Genomic DNA, 15,730 nt, shown 5'->3' with positions numbered 1-15,730 from the left:
GTTGGTTTTGTAAAGCTTTAAGCAACCATGAGTCAACAATGACTGGGGCAGCCTACTATATAATTAACTGGGGCAGATTTCTTTACAGTTCTATGTACACTAAACTTAGGAGAGGGCTCACCTTTAAGGTATGCGAATGGAAAATTTCAAAATCGAATGTTTTTCGCAACTGAGGTGGGGGACAAATACGCAACATTAGAACTATTGTGAGATTTGATGGATAAAAGGGGATAGAGAGTGGAAAGCTCAGAGAATGAAAGTTAAAATTTACACCTGGATTACACCACTGTGAAGCATGGTGGTGGCAGCATGATGTTGTGAGGATGCTTTCTTCACAGGCCCACCAGGGCCTGTGAAGAAAGCAGGTAAAGCAGTAAAACTTTGGGAGATCCTGGAGGACAATCAGTTCCCTTAGTTGCTGTACTGGAAGGAAGCTTACATTACCTGCTTTCTGCTAAAAAAAAAAAAAAAACCTAAAAGAAAATGGATATTTTCTTGCGTTTGAATTGGTAGGGGTACAGCAGGAGGAGGGGCTTACCCAGTGGAATATTTCTGCAAGAAGCACAACTGCTTTCATGTTTATATTTCAAGCTTGCAAAGTTAGGCATAGTGAGTGGGATCAGTCTGATTACTTTTTTTATCATTTGACAGCAGTAGTATTTATACAATCACTTATTTAGTTAAATATTTTTATTCAATTACCATTTTGAAGATAGCAGTGTCATAAACATTAAAACTGCAGTATGTAAGTTTGACAAAACTTTTTTTTTTTACATATTTGTTGTCACCATGTCCAACAAATGGCAGTACGAGACAGATCATCTGTGAAAAAGCTGAGCTCCTCCCAGTTGTCCCAGTGCTAACTAGAAACAACCAGTCAGAGCCAGGACTCGGGTCAGTTACAGTGGCACCACTCATCCTCCTGCTCTGTGCTGTGCTGCAGAGAGCAGAGCCTGTTGTGAATGCTCCGTCTAGTTCAGTGTTTCTCAATCCTGGTCCTCACCCCCCCTGTCCTGCATGTTTTAGGTGTTTCCCTTGTGCCACACACCTGAATTGTATCTCTGGGTGATTAACAGGCTTCTGCAGCACTTGATGGTCATGCAGTCATTTGAATCAGCTGTTCTGGAATAGAGGCACATCTAAAACATGCAGAGCAGGGGGGAGGAGAGGACCAGGGTTGAGAAACACTGATCTAGTTAGTATGTACACCGACGACAGCAAATAAACGGGTTTCCTGTAATGGAAAATTGTTTCTCCACCATTTAGCAGTGAGTACATGAGTGTAATTGACAGTACTAAGACTCTGCTCCTGGTTCTGATTGGTTGTTTTTGAACGGAACCGGTCCATTTTTTCAGACAGCAATAGCAGCTCTGGGAGGAAATGGAGATCGATCTTTTCACAGATTATCTGTTTCATAGAATGCTGTCATGACATGGTAACATTTTTAGCAAATATGTTAAAAAAACCTATTCTTCTACCAAGACTATGTTTTTAACATGTTTTATATATCAATATATAATAACTTTCGCAATTTGTAAGCAGGTTTTTATTGGAAAAAGATACGGATGAAGAAATAAATAGTGATTGAAACTTTAAAATATTGACATGTATCAAACTATGTTTAGACACTTATTAAACTTACCCTTTAGTGAAGCAGACAGACCTCCGGCTGTGGGGCTGAACAATATCCAAAATTGAGCCATACCGCAACAGGGTTTTAGGTTTAAGGAGATAAAGTTCCATGTCTATATTCATCTGAGGTTCCAAGTAGTCTTGTATTTGTTGAACAGACAGGTCTTTGTTCTGATTAGTCTTCTTTTGAGAATCCATTTGAGTCTCACGTTTATACAGGACATGAACATTGGAGTTGTCTTCTGATGGCTGGTCAAGATTCTGACATTTATATCTCAAGACAGACGACCGTTCATGAAACCCACTGTCTGTCACATGGGAAAAGGAACAACCCTAGAATGAGAAATTTTGTTAAATATTCCATGCATGCATCCATAAAATTACAAAACAAATGGATTTTACGAAGAAAATATTACACCTTTTCAAACAAAAAGTGTAAATACTATGAAACATGACATCACTATAGTCAACACAAATAAACATGAAGCCAAATTCTAAGTAACAGCTTAAATATGTTTCCAAAATTGGGAACATGAAATTGTCCAAAAATGTTTTGGTATGGTGAAACATTAAAAAGTTTCTTTCAATTGGGTGAAAGGCTGAGCCTTCCCTCCACCAAACTTCATTCAACACAGTGCAGTCCGGTAGGTGCTGCTCTCCTAGCAAGTCCCAAAGCCAGACTCATTCACTGGATTGTCAGACAGAGAGGCAGGGTTTGTTAGCCAAGTTGCTGTTGTTCCCACTTGGTGTAATACCACAAAACTTTTAATCCCAGGAAGCCTAAAACTGCTGATTTAGGCTTCCTGGGATTAAAAGCAACAGACTCTTTTGTACCCACAGCAATCAGGTCTCTAAATTTGTGAGTTATAATTCTGTTTTATATAATAATGAATTTATTATTTATTATATTTTGATCTTCACTTTTGCAGATCAAAAGTTATCAAAAGCTCATGACTGCATCAAAATCTGACCAGTTGTCATAAAACATAGGATAAAATAACTTCCACACACAAGTTTCCAGCTGCATCACACTCTGTGCATCAATTGGTGTTACCGCCTTAGCCCTGTTTGCATACAACTGGCTCTAAATCACATCGTCCAATTTACATTGTACTCGATATAAGTGACTTTTGATGATCTCTAAACAGGTCAGTAGGCCAATGTTGGAATTTGACTCCAATGCGCTCTCTACATTATTCCGACAGCTATAGCTCCCTGATACATCATCCAATCTGCACCACATTTGTTGTGCATCAATAGGGAGCATCGTTACACACATTGGTGTGGTAGTTTGATGACATCATCTCACTTGGAGAAGAAACTGAGGACCACTGGGTGACTCCTCCAGCTTCTCCCTGTGTATGATATAGAAGACTGAAACCGTATCTGCAAACGCTTGATAATCACACATGACATATTAAAAAGCCTAGAGGAAATCCTTGCCAATCATTCGTCATCAAACAGGAAGTGAATATAACGCCTTTGACTCATATTGAACTGGACTGAAGGCCATTTGGAAAATGTGACAAATGTGCCGCTCAGTGGTCAAGTACATGACTGGCATGAGAGCAATAACAACAGCAACAGTGTGCTGAAGCTTCCATGATCTGTGCTACGAGCTGCCAATGCTGCTTGCAACATTAAATGCAATGTTTTTTCTTATGCCGCTGCTTTAAGTGGCATTTTTGAGGGCTTAACATGTTCAGAAAAAATTGTTCGCCAAGAGAAATTTTCAGATTTCAATGGAATCAAAAGTGGGAATGGCCAAACTGCTCTATGCAAATCTATTTCATAAAGAGTTCACACTTAGCTTATTGTTAAGCAGGAAGAAATATTCTCAATAAAACCTTTTGTGATTTTAGATTAAAAAATCTTTTTAATTTTTGGCCTGCGAGTACTTTTGAGTTGAAGATTTTGACCAATGTTAACGAATATAAGTCACCATCTAGCCTCTACCTCTGGTTAGAGACCAGTCAACTCACAGTAAAGCTGACATTACAACCCTTTATCTGTTTTAAAACACCAACAAATATTACCTTATCACTTGTCTGGATACTTGAATTTTCTGCAGACATTTTAGCAACCAGGAAATAACGCAGTCGTGAATTTGGAACCCCCACCTACAAAAGGAATACAATAACAACAATAAAGATTTGTTGGAATGACTTTGTTGCAAGTCATTCCATCAACAAAGTTGGTAGTAATCAGATCCACCAACCGCAAAACACGTTAAAAGACATTCAATTTATTTATATTGGATCGATTCACAAGTGTCATCTCATGGCACTTTATAAAAAAATAATTTTAATTCAATCATACATACATAACTTGATAACTTGCATCAATTCAAATTGATCCAACTCATCAAGCAATATAGTATGCTCAATTAATTATTCAAAGTACCTTAAGAAGTTTCTATCTAAAGAAACTCAGCAGACTGCATCGTGTCATTGACTTCCAGCATTCGCTCCTCCTGCATGAGCATGTAGTGACAATCAATGGCGTTGTGCATTGACTTTACAGCAATCCCTCATACTGAACATGCATGTAGTGTGTAGTGACAGTGGAGAGGAAAAACTCCTCTTTAGCAGGAAGAAACCTCCAATAGAACCAGAACCTGGCTCAGTACAAGAGGACATCTGCCATGACCAACTGGAAGAGTGAGACTATCAGACTATTCAGTTCACTCTGTTCGTGGACTACGGACTTCTTGACCACCATTTCGTAACATTTTATCTGGACTTTTTCTCATTCTAGCAATTGCTGACACCATATTATGACTTTGAAATGCTTCTGGACTAAACTACACAAAACAATGTCAAACTCTAAACACAAAACCATGAAGCTGGACCAACAGGTCAGTGCTGCAGTAACAGGCTTTGCTCAACACAGTGAACAAAATGACAATAACAGCAGTAGCTTGTCTGAACTTGAGCTGGAACCAGAGCTTGCTAAAGCTCTCGAGGTAATGACAGGGTTATGATGAAAATCAGTGAGAAGCTGGAACCCCTGGCAAAGACGGTCACATCGCATACAACCGATCTTAAGAGGAAGCTGAAAGCAGGGTGCTACAGCTAGAAGAGGTTAATAAGCCCCTCAATGCTAAAGTACGAGCCCTGGAAGAGAAAGTCAAGACCCTCGCAGACCACAGTGACAATTTGGAAAACAGGGGAAGAATGCGTGTATATTCAATATCCCAGAAGACGCAGTAAGGCAAAAATGCTTTGAAATGTTTGAACATTGGATGCCAGCTTTTCTCAACGTGAGATGTCAAGCCCAGATTTCATTAGATGTTAAAGGCTAATTACACATCCTTATTAGATGCAATAAAGAAAGATTTACAGAGACGGTGCAGTCTTTCCTTAACAATACAATTGTTGATAATACTGTTAAAGCTTGGTCTGCAGTGTGAAAGCTACAGGGTAGATCCTCACTGACTCCCCAGCACAAGGAAACGTTTAATTTGAACCAGGTATGACAGATACAGGCTATAATATTTGGACATGCCACGATGAAGTATTTATTTGTGGGATCCTCCTTCATCTGAGTTCATCCAGATTAAATATGACCTCCCCAGTAGCCACTGTTTTACATACCTCAAAGATCAAGATTTTATATCTTAAAAAACAAACAAACCTACATTTCCTTCTGATGCCACCTTATCTCCAAAAGAGAAGTTACTGTTTAAGTGTCCAGGTAAGAAGGTGATTAGCTGCTTTTATAATGTGCAGACTTGTGTTACAGTGACAGCTCAAATATGGCAACTAAATTGGGTGTGGTTATTGAGGAGGACATGCCATTTGGAATCATGCCAGGCTTTTACAGTCCAAAGTCATTCACAGACTGCAAATTCCTCCTAGGAGGAGACATAAAATGAACCCTCAAACCTCTAACTGTCTTGAATGCAAGTCAGTGCTGGGTACATGAATTCATTGTGTTTGGTTCTGCCCTAAAATTCAGATGTATTGGTTAGATGTCTTGAAAGATTCTAAGTTTGTCTAAAAAGTTAACATATTTGCTGAAATATGTTAACTTTAATAGGTATGGTTTAGAAACAAATGAAAAAACAAAATTTTGTTGGGTGTGATATCATAAAATTTGAATACTCCAAAAGAAATTAATAAAAAAGGATATTTTCAACAGAAATGTGAGGCATCTTAGAGGTACACTAATTTCAGTTCACGCAATACTTGTTTGAAGCTTCTTTTGCATGAATGCGGCAATTTGAGGGTCTGGTGTCTCGCATCTTTCTCTTATGAATACTTGATTATTATATTGTAATTTTTACATAAAATAGTCATCTGTAGTTCTTACATTTGTCGGGGAGATCATGCATTCCTGGTAAGTGTAGCCACAGCCACTCAGGGTTTTTATCAAATAGTCCCTAAAGAACAGAATCACAGAGTTAAAACACATTCAATGCACACACAGTGTTTAAGAATTGACTTTTGTTTCATTGCTCACTGCAACAGAGATAAAAGGTCAAACTAAAAGAACTCATCTTTCATGTAGTGGCTCAGTCCTAGCAAACATCAAGTCTTAGTGTTTTTCCATTGAAACAGTCTCCAGTTCTTAACTGGTTACTTAGCTGGAGTTCATACAACTCAGCCAGCACTCTTATAATTCTAGAGTTGGAAACATGATTCAATAGCTGGGATGCATTTCTATTCTGATGACCTGAACTGCTGGTTTAAGAAGATATTCACAGACTCAACATAAACATACTGTGGTTTTATGATATAATTATTGCCCTTTGTCACCGATTCTGTTCATCATTTTTATGGACAGAATTTCTGTGCACAGCAATGGTGTTGAGGGGATCCGTTAGGATCGTGTCTCTACTCCTTGCAGATGATGTGGTCCCACTGAAGTCATCAGGTCGTGATCTACAGCTTTCGGTCGAGTGGTTCGCAGCCAAGTGTGAAGTAACCAGGATGAGGATCGGCGCCTCAAAATCCAAGGCCATGTGGTCTTAAGCCAGAAAAAGCTGGAGTGCCTTCTCTGGGTCGGGGAAGATGTCCTGCTCCAAGTGGACATCTTCCTCCACTCACTACTTAAGCTGTCCCCCTGTCACCAGTGGACAGCTTAAGTATCTCAGAGTCTTGTTCACAAATGAGGGAAACATGGAACAGAAGATTGCTAGCTGGACACATTCATAAATGAAAGTTTAGAATTATATAAAGTAAATTAAACACCTTCATAATTCCAAATATTCTGAAAAATATTTAGTTCATCCATTTTTAAATATTTATATTCTAACATCACTCTTGCTCTAACCATACTCTTAAAATGCTTTACACAATCAGTATTCTGTTCATTATTAATTTTAAAATTTCTACTCCGATAAATTGCAAGCTTTGCTTGACCAAGAAAAAAATTAAACAACCGTCCAATTTTCTTCTTTCTTTTATTATTTAAAAAAACAAAAATAAAAGACTGTTCTGTGAAACTTTCTCCAAATGATTTATAAATATCTCTTAGTAATGTAAATAAATCCATTATTCTGAAACATTGTTCAAAGCAATGAAAGATAGTTTCTCTTAATGAACAAAAGGGACATTTATCGAAAACAACAGGATTCAAGGAAACTGCAGTAATACCATGCAAAATTCTCCACTGTAAATCACCAACATTTTTAGTCAATGGTGGCTTATAAAGTAACCCCCATCCAGGTTTCACCCCAAAACCAACTTTTAAAAAATCTCTCCAAGGAGTATCTTTTTTATATTTTAATTTTACTTTGTTCAAAGCCTTAACGCATTTCATATATATTATCTTTCCATTCACAGGATCCAAAAGTGTCCATTCATGTTTCTCCTTCTCTAAAAAAGTCCAGGACATTCAAAGTCTTTCAATCATTGCTTAAAACACAGCTTGAAGAAAATATGCGTTTTATCAGGTGTTAGAAGTCCATCAAACCTTCCCTTCATGAGTCTCTTGTCATCTTCTGATAACCTGACATTTCACAAATCTCCATCGATCCAAAAAAAGAAAATTTTTTTAAACCAACCATTATTCAACAAAACAGTATTGAAGTGCAAATATACACTTTTGGGTCGTAATGTATTTATAAACACATTTCCTATGATCATACAATGATCAGAAAAGCCCACTGGACACAAAGTACATGATCTAAATATTTGTAAGTGATGCCCAAAACAATAAAACCTATCTAATCTTCCTAACAAAATATAATTCTCTTTACAATGAACGTAGGAATATTGCCTTATCTTTCCATTTAAAGAAGGCCACACATCAACTAAATTATAATTTTCAATAATATGTTTCAATCTTCTCCTCAACTGGAAATGTGGCTCCAAATGATTCCTATCTAAATCATCTATTGGACAATTAAAATCACCTCCTAAAATTACGTAATCTGTTGACACACAATTTATTAGTGTATTTACTAAGTTTTCTAACATAAAAACATGCTCACTTGAATTCACAGGAGCATATGCATTCAGTAAAAATTACCTTTATATTTTCATACTTAACAATAGCCTTTAACAATCTTCCAGATACAACATCTTCAGTTTCAATAGAGACTGGAAGAAAATGTCTTGAGAAAAGAATAGCTACTCCAGGACTCGGAACAAGATTTCCATCCCATTTTTTCTTCCAATCAGCCTCATTATCAACATCGCTATGAGTTTCTTGAGCAAAAGCTATATCAATGCATTTAGATTTTAAAAGTTCAAAGTACACAGCCCTTTTTTTCACAGCCCTTGCCCCGTTAAGGTTTAAAGATGAGATTTTAAAACTATTCATAATCACACAAAAAAGATCGATAGAAAAAAGAAAATACAGCATCTTATCAGCTGTCTCTTAACTTTCATGTAGCTCACTTTGCTGATTGGCTGCGATGGGAGGGTTTTCATAGCCGACACGATCTGACCGTGACGTGACAATTCCTTCATCAACACATCTTTGCTGATGAAAGGATGATCTTTTTTGCAGGGTTCATTAAGGGGAAAGCAGTAGATTGTGTACTTCTCATAACAATTCCCCTCTCAACTACGCTGTTCACCTTGTCAATCGAGTCCAAAAACATAACCACCACATTATTCATCCTGGACGCTGGCTTCACATTTTCACACCTGACAAGCTCCCCAACAGCCAAACCTCACTCCTGAACTGAAAAATCCACGCCAACTGGTATTTTATTATCATGTGGATGTGAAAGGCTCTTAAAGCTGCAGCACCGTCACTTTTTCCACATGCACCAGACACACATAATCACACAATAGAAAGAGAGAGAGAATGAGTGAGAGAAGGAAGAAGAGAGGAATGGATAGACGGATATTCTTCATCATTACCTGGCTGAGGAGCTCTCAAAACCTTTGACATTCTCCAGCAGGATATATGTTGGCAGCTTGCAAAGCCTGAAATCATATTGGCAAAAGAAAACTGAAAGAATTCTGCTAATTGGACAAATCCTGCTTGCAACGTCCTGGATAATCATGTGGGAACAGTGTTTGAATGTTCACATTATCTCTGTCTGTCTCTCTTTCTCTCTTGATGAAACATTGTCTAGACTTCATTGCTTATAACTTTAATAGGTATGGTTTAGAAACAAATGACAAAACAAAATTTTGTTGGATCTGGTCTCATAAAATTTGAATATTCCAAAAGAAATTAATAAAAAGGATATTTTCAACAGAAATGTGAGGGATCTTAAAGGTACACTAATTTCAGTTCACACAATACTTGTTTGAAGCTTCTTTTGCATGAATGAGGCAATTTGTTGGGTCTGGTGTCTCTCATCTTCCTCTTATGAATACTCCATATGTTATCTATGGGGTTAAAGGTCAGGTCAGTTTGACTGCCAATCAAACACAGGAACACCATGGGTTTTGGACCGGCTTTTGGTACCTTTGGCAGTGAGGGCAGGAAACGAATGGATAAGAAAATCAGGTCCTTCAAATCCCTCTATGTGGAATGAATCTGATTAACATCATACAAGTTTCACTTTCTGAAATGAGTGATAGGAAATACTGAACTTTTTAATAATATTAAATTATTTGGAACCCTACTTATGTTTATATAGGGAGATATTAGCTTTAAGTTCAGAATGCAGCTTCTAAAGCTGTTTTATGTACCTTTGATTTGATAAAAATGTTCTTTACATATTTGTTAAAACTGTCACTATGTTGTGACAGTTTGGTACCTTGGTACCTCATACCTTGGTATGACACAGATGTAAAAAATAAGCTCCTCCACCTTCTCCCAATGATACTACTGCCATCTGCAGAAATGCACTGCTCCCAGTCAGAAACAACCAGTCAGTCAGGAAAAAGGTCTTTGTTGGTAGCTAATCTTTGTAGCCTGGGCCTTCATGGCAGGTTCTACTGTCGCTAAAACTCTGTGGTGCAGCAGAGAGCAAGCGGCAGAGTGTGAGGAGCACGAACCACAGGAAGGAGGCAGAGGAATTTAAGTTTTCCACAGATTATCTGTCTCATGTTATACTTTCACATACTGCAGCTTTAAGTAAAAATTACTTTTTAATTCAGTCAGGCTGACTCGAGACTAAATCCTGCGTATTTGACATCCTCATACCTTGGAAGGAGTTCAAGGATGAAGAGGAAGCTCTTACATCTGGGGTCTGCAACATCACCCTGAAGTCCTAACCTAGAATGGAACGGAACAAAGGACAATACCAGTTAAATTGACAAAAGGTCCTTCTTATCTTCATCAGTAAAACATAAGAGGGAGACAAATGTAAATGTAACATAGAATAAGGATCAGATTAAAGGCGCTTCTCCACTGGCAAGATTCACTAACCAGTTGATGTGTGGCTTAGTTCGACTCCGTCTTCAGACCATTATGTTCCAAAGACTATCTGTGGCCACGGAGAACCTCGAGGTTCTGATTCTGATGAACTCAAACCCAGATATTTCATTTTGTCTGACAGAAATTTATTGCTGACCCAAATAGACTCAGATCAGCTGATTATTTCTCTATACATATGAATATATTCTTGCACTTTATTTTTTTAGATATGTAACCCTTTTTGAAATGAAGTCAAAAGGTGCAAACCAATTTCACGCTAAACATATATTTTTTTTAAATTCCAAAGAAAAAAATAAAATGGACATCACGCCAGGCTAATATTATCTAGTTTGGCGTTTCACACACAGGGGGCAAAAATGTGGCTCTGTCAGGAAGCTGATCAGAGCTTCACCATTTCTCTCTTCTTTATTGCTGTCCATTCTTCAGAGAGATGAGTTGCTAGCAACCCTGCTAATTCACCATCATTCCTCTGCTAAAGTTACTGCATGTGTTCCTGCCGCTGCTCCTGATTAAACTCATAACGATCCTCCAGACTGAGCAGCTCTCTGATACCAGACAGAATGTCCGTCAGTCCATTTCTCAACTGCTATGAGAAATGCTTGGAGTTTTCAGTGACGTAAATCACAGGCCAACCAACAAATGCAATCAGCTGTCAACCAAAATTGCTTCTGTGCAGTACAAGGCTTGGTGCGGCTGATACAACCCCTGAAGTAGGTACAGAAAACAGAGAAGAGTCATGCAGCCCTGCGCTGGATCTGCTAATGGAGGTGAATCTGGCTGGGGCAGACAAAGGCACAACCGTTGAGAGGTGCTCAGGTGGACAAGCGCCTCAAATCTACTGCCCATTATCTCTTGTTGAGCTTTTATAACTTTGTTTGCAAAAATATTAAAGAAAATATCATACCTTGTAAATGGCTGGCAAGGAGGGCTCATCATTATCATGTCAAAAGATAATTTATTGAAGTCATCAAGTGGTATACCCTTAAAACAAACATGCAAAGTATTTCAGCTGAGCTCAATCATAACATAATATGCACAATTTAAACCAAAGATCTATTGACACGTATCAACCTAAATATGTTTGGTCAGGTTAAAAAACAAATCAGACTGCATTGATATAATAAGCATGCCCCATATATCAATCAAGTTTGAGTCACTCTACATCCAACCAACTGTGACGTAAAGTGTTTGACAGAGGCAAGTCTTGACATAAAACCACAACAAACACACACATAATTTACCTAACAAATTAAATAATAAGTTAGGCAAAATAAAGAAATAAAGTAGATGGATAAAACAATCAGGGGAAGAGAACCTCAGCTACACCGGCTTTAGAATTTGATTCTTGCAGGCAAAAGTTACAATACTTTGGCTACAGGAACATTTTATCATCTTGTTGTTGACATTAGTTAGTGCCAAAACAAAAAGGTAAGCAGTCTACAGGGTAATGACGGAGCAGACTGTTCTTCTTGAGGAAGCTAAGGTTCTTCAAGCTTTGAAGCAAGATGATGTAGATCTTCTATAAGCTTCATCTTTTCTGCCGTCATCTGTTGGGGCAGCAGCATCAGAGCCAGGGACCTAAAAAGGTTCAACAACCTGATAAATAAGGCTGGTTCTGTTCTGGTTCTGTTCTGGGGACTGTGGAATATCTGGAGATGATGAGGCAAAGAAGGATTTTACATAAAGTCAAGAAAAGTATGGACAAAAAAAAGAGTGTCTTCAGTCAGAGGCTTCTTCAAATTCTCTGTAATACAGACTGCTACAGGAGCTCTTTCCTACTCACAACCACGACCATCTACAAAAGAATTCTCAAACTTTCCTCCATCCATCTTCTTACACTTATCTGGGGTCGGGTCACAGGAGTAGCAGCTTCAGAAGGGAGGCCCAGACTTCCCCCGTTTTCCTCGGGGCCTCCTCCCGGTGGGACGTGGCCGGAGCGCCTCACCTGGAGGCGTTCAGGAGGCATCCTGACCAGAAGCCCGACGCACCTCAACTCTGCTCTACTCTCAGTATAATGGTGAAATGAAGGTTGAGGCTGTTTGCTCTTTTTTGAAAGTACCTTCTTTGCTCATCCAATGACATAAATTCACTGATCTATCAATGAATGCAGCCTGCTGAATATTTTATCACCCGTCAGGTGGTTCCAAAAAACTGGAAGGGAAGTGCGCATGATCTGCAAATGGAAAAGAGTCTGGCCAGGGAAGACTGGGGAAGAACAGAGTAAAGCAGTGTTTCTCAATTCCGGTCCTCACCCCTCCCCCCCTGCCCTGCATGTTTAGGTTGCAGTAATTTGCAGTAGTTGTGCTTATCCAACATTTTCAATATTAAGTTTGATCTTGAGTTTTGGTGAGATTTCTTCAGTTACTAAAATCACTACACCAATTTTAAAAGAACTTGAAAACTGCTAATGATGGCATTTATTAGTTTTTTAGACTAAAGTAAAATTTTCTAATAGAAATGAGAAACAAAGATGCACTCACTGAAAAGGAAAACAAAACACAAACAAACAAAAAATTACTGCACCACTCCATGAGATCAGAAATGAGAAAATCACTGACGAGACGTTACAGTGGACAAGCTCAGTTCTCAATTACTACTTACCTCAATGGTCTTGTTCCAGAGGGGGGTGTCTGGAAAATTGTGCCTGTAGATTTTATTGGCTGTGGTATTGATGTCAACAGCAGCCACCACCTGAGCAGATATTCCACTTTCTGGTAAAGAAAACACAGATCATGTAAACATCCAGATTGTTCTATTCTGCATCCATATAATTTAGTTTCAAATATCACTGTCCCCTCAACTAATTTAGTAATGTTACACTTAAAAAACATAAAAGCAGCAGTTGAATGAAATATATAAAACTGCAGCCAATGGCGTGATAATACCTAAGTATGACTGCACTTTTTCAGAAATAAAAGACAAGTTTAAAATTTTCATAAACGTCATCATCTTAATTACAGTTGTGGGAGCCAATTATTACATGACAAAATATTTAGAACATAGTTTTGATTGCTTAGGGGAACACATTTTCTTTTGTGAAAAAAAAAAATTCAAATATTTTCCAAGGAAGTTCTTAAAAGTGTTTCAGGTTTTAGTCAAACATGATTTTAAATAACAGGACTTACACTATAACAACACTTAACTCCAATATCAAACATTTAAACAAGTACTAAAAAACTGGAACAAAGCAATAAAAAAAACTGGATTAAAAAGGGAAGAAAGCATTAGTTCTGTCTGCAAATGTTCCCAGATTTGTACTGCAGTCTTGCAGAGTTCCATCACGTCAATGGAATGGAATTCTGGAATGGAACGGAACTTCTTTGTACAGTTCTAGACTTCTTCCATATTCAGTTAAACCCAAAGTTCTTTTTTTTTTTCGTTTTTTTTCCCCCCCAAATCTACAGTCAACTCCTTTATTTTGTTCAGATTCAAGATGAGATGATTGTTCCACACCAAAGTGGAAGCTCTCAGTACTCAGCTTCTTGTCCATCTCTGATACACCCAACAACTGCAGAGTCATCTGAGTATTACTGGAGATGACAGAAGTCAGACTTGTGCTGGAAGTCTGAAGTGGAGAGTGAAAAGTCCTGTGGTGCTTCTGTGCTGCTGAGCACCGGGCCAGACACACAGTCCTTCAGTCTCACTGTTTGTCAGGTAGTCATAGTTCCAGGTGGTTGTTGAGGCCTCCACCTGTGTCTTCTGGAGTTTCTCTCAGAGCAGATCAGGGTTAATTGTTAAATGCACTAGAGAAATCAAAGAACATGATCCTCACAGTGTTGTCATCTTTGATAGTATGATAATGGCCAAACTGCATGGGGTCCTGATGTATCCTTGTCTGCTTGTTCAGTTGTGCCAAGTTGAGCTTCCCATCTCATGATGTGGGATGTTAGGGCAACAGGTCTATAGTTACTGATGATCGATTAGTGAGTTTTCTTTGGTACCAGAAAAGGGCAGGATGCCTTCCACCACACTCAAACACTCTTGTGGGTTGAAGACAAATTTGTAGACACAGAAAAGTTCATGACTGAAGTGGAAGACAAACATCTGAGATGTGAGAGAAAAGCTATGAGTAAAGGGAGGTTGGGTTATAGGAAGGTTTCAGCAGCAGTTTGTGAAATGTTATAAACTGGGAAAGTGTCTCCCAGCTTGTAACCGTAAGACACTACTACATTAATGCTACAGTAAAGATTAATGTAACACTGTGCTGCATTCATCTTTGTAGCAAATGCCTTTAGCAAATACACACATACACACTATTAATTGTTGCTGAATGGTGTCTGTACTACATCAGTGATATAATGCTATGCTGGGACTATTTGTTTTGTACAAATGGACACAGACAGATTTTCTAGACTTACAGAAATTTAACATCAGCACCGAAGCCAGAGTTTACTCTGAAGAGGAAACATGGAGAGAAAAGATCCCGCATATATCAGGTGCACTGTACAGACGTGGATGACAGCTTCCCACAGAGAGAAGTCCCTTCTCCGTGTTTACCACATGTTATGTGCCAGAAAGCAGACAGGGAAATGAAAACAGGCTCTGCCTTTTATCCCATCTACTGTCCTTTTACGGGTGATTGAACAAAATATTTTGAATCCCAGCTCAGCCATGTTTGATGAATATCTCAAATAATTTGCATTTACCCTTTAACGCGTAGTGCATGCCACCGATTCCACTGTAAAGCTCCAACACTCGCAGACTTTCCATGGCTTCTTTTCGAGATGGGTCTTCTTCTGTTGATGTATCGTGGCGGTTAGCAACCAGAATAAAGGCGCATTACCGCCATCTACTGGGCACGAGTTTCGGCTAGTTTATGGACAGATTCATTTCCGTATATCTATGTTCTTTAAAGATTAATGAAAAAAGGAACCAAGGAAAGCTGTCAGTGATTCGGTTTTACCAGTGACGTGCGGTCAGGGGAGGCATAACGGAAAAATATAATGATAAAATAATTTATATTGCTATTTTCACCCTGTGGTTTGTACTGTACAGTATTTATTTTTTTATTTAGCTTAACCAATTTTGATTTTTTTTTTTTTTTAATCGCTGAATTTTCGCATTTTCCTATTTAAATGCTCGGAAGCGAAGCTGATGAGGCAGCAGGAAGCTGAGCCTCACCTTGGATTGCGCCACTCGATGAGAGCATGCTCCTCCTGTCTGTACCTCACCTATGAAATGGTTAAGAAACACATTCTTTGTTGGTATGAAATTTGTGCAAGGCATGTAACTGCAGTGACGTGCGGTGAGGTGCAAAGCTGGTGAGGCACTGACTTAATCATAATCAGATATACAAATATAGAT

The 15,730-nt window shown here is 38.5% G+C and overlaps 1 protein-coding gene across 2 annotated transcripts in view; it reads right to left on the bottom strand.

The window, feature by feature from the left end:
* Positions 1-15,202, bottom strand: part of trdmt1 (tRNA aspartic acid methyltransferase 1) — a 20,094-nt gene extending 4,892 nt beyond the window's left edge. Inside the window, exons 1-8 of one of the 2 annotated variants that reach the window (XM_016666137.1) lie at positions 15,073-15,202; positions 13,028-13,137; positions 11,331-11,407; positions 10,193-10,264; positions 8,953-9,018; positions 5,948-6,017; positions 3,670-3,753; positions 1,644-1,966 (exon numbers count right to left, since the gene is read on the bottom strand). In XM_016666137.1, coding sequence (XP_016521623.1) covers positions 1,644-1,966; positions 3,670-3,753; positions 5,948-6,017; positions 8,953-9,018; positions 10,193-10,264; positions 11,331-11,407; positions 13,028-13,137; positions 15,073-15,136 — 866 coding nt within the window. In that variant the 5' untranslated portion in view covers positions 15,137-15,202. The remainder of the gene's footprint in view (positions 1-1,643; positions 1,967-3,669; positions 3,754-5,947; positions 6,018-8,952; positions 9,019-10,192; positions 10,265-11,330; positions 11,408-13,027; positions 13,138-15,072) is intronic. The other variant, XM_007542212.2, reaches the window with a different exon arrangement.
* Between the last annotated feature and the right edge of the window lie 528 nt (positions 15,203-15,730).

This window comes from Poecilia formosa, unplaced genomic scaffold (genome assembly GCF_000485575.1).
Source record: "Poecilia formosa unplaced genomic scaffold, Poecilia_formosa-5.1.2 Scaffold665, whole genome shotgun sequence".
In the NCBI taxonomy this organism is placed as follows: Eukaryota; Metazoa; Chordata; class Actinopteri; order Cyprinodontiformes; family Poeciliidae; genus Poecilia; species Poecilia formosa.
This window is presented reverse-complemented; position numbering and strand designations above follow the sequence as displayed.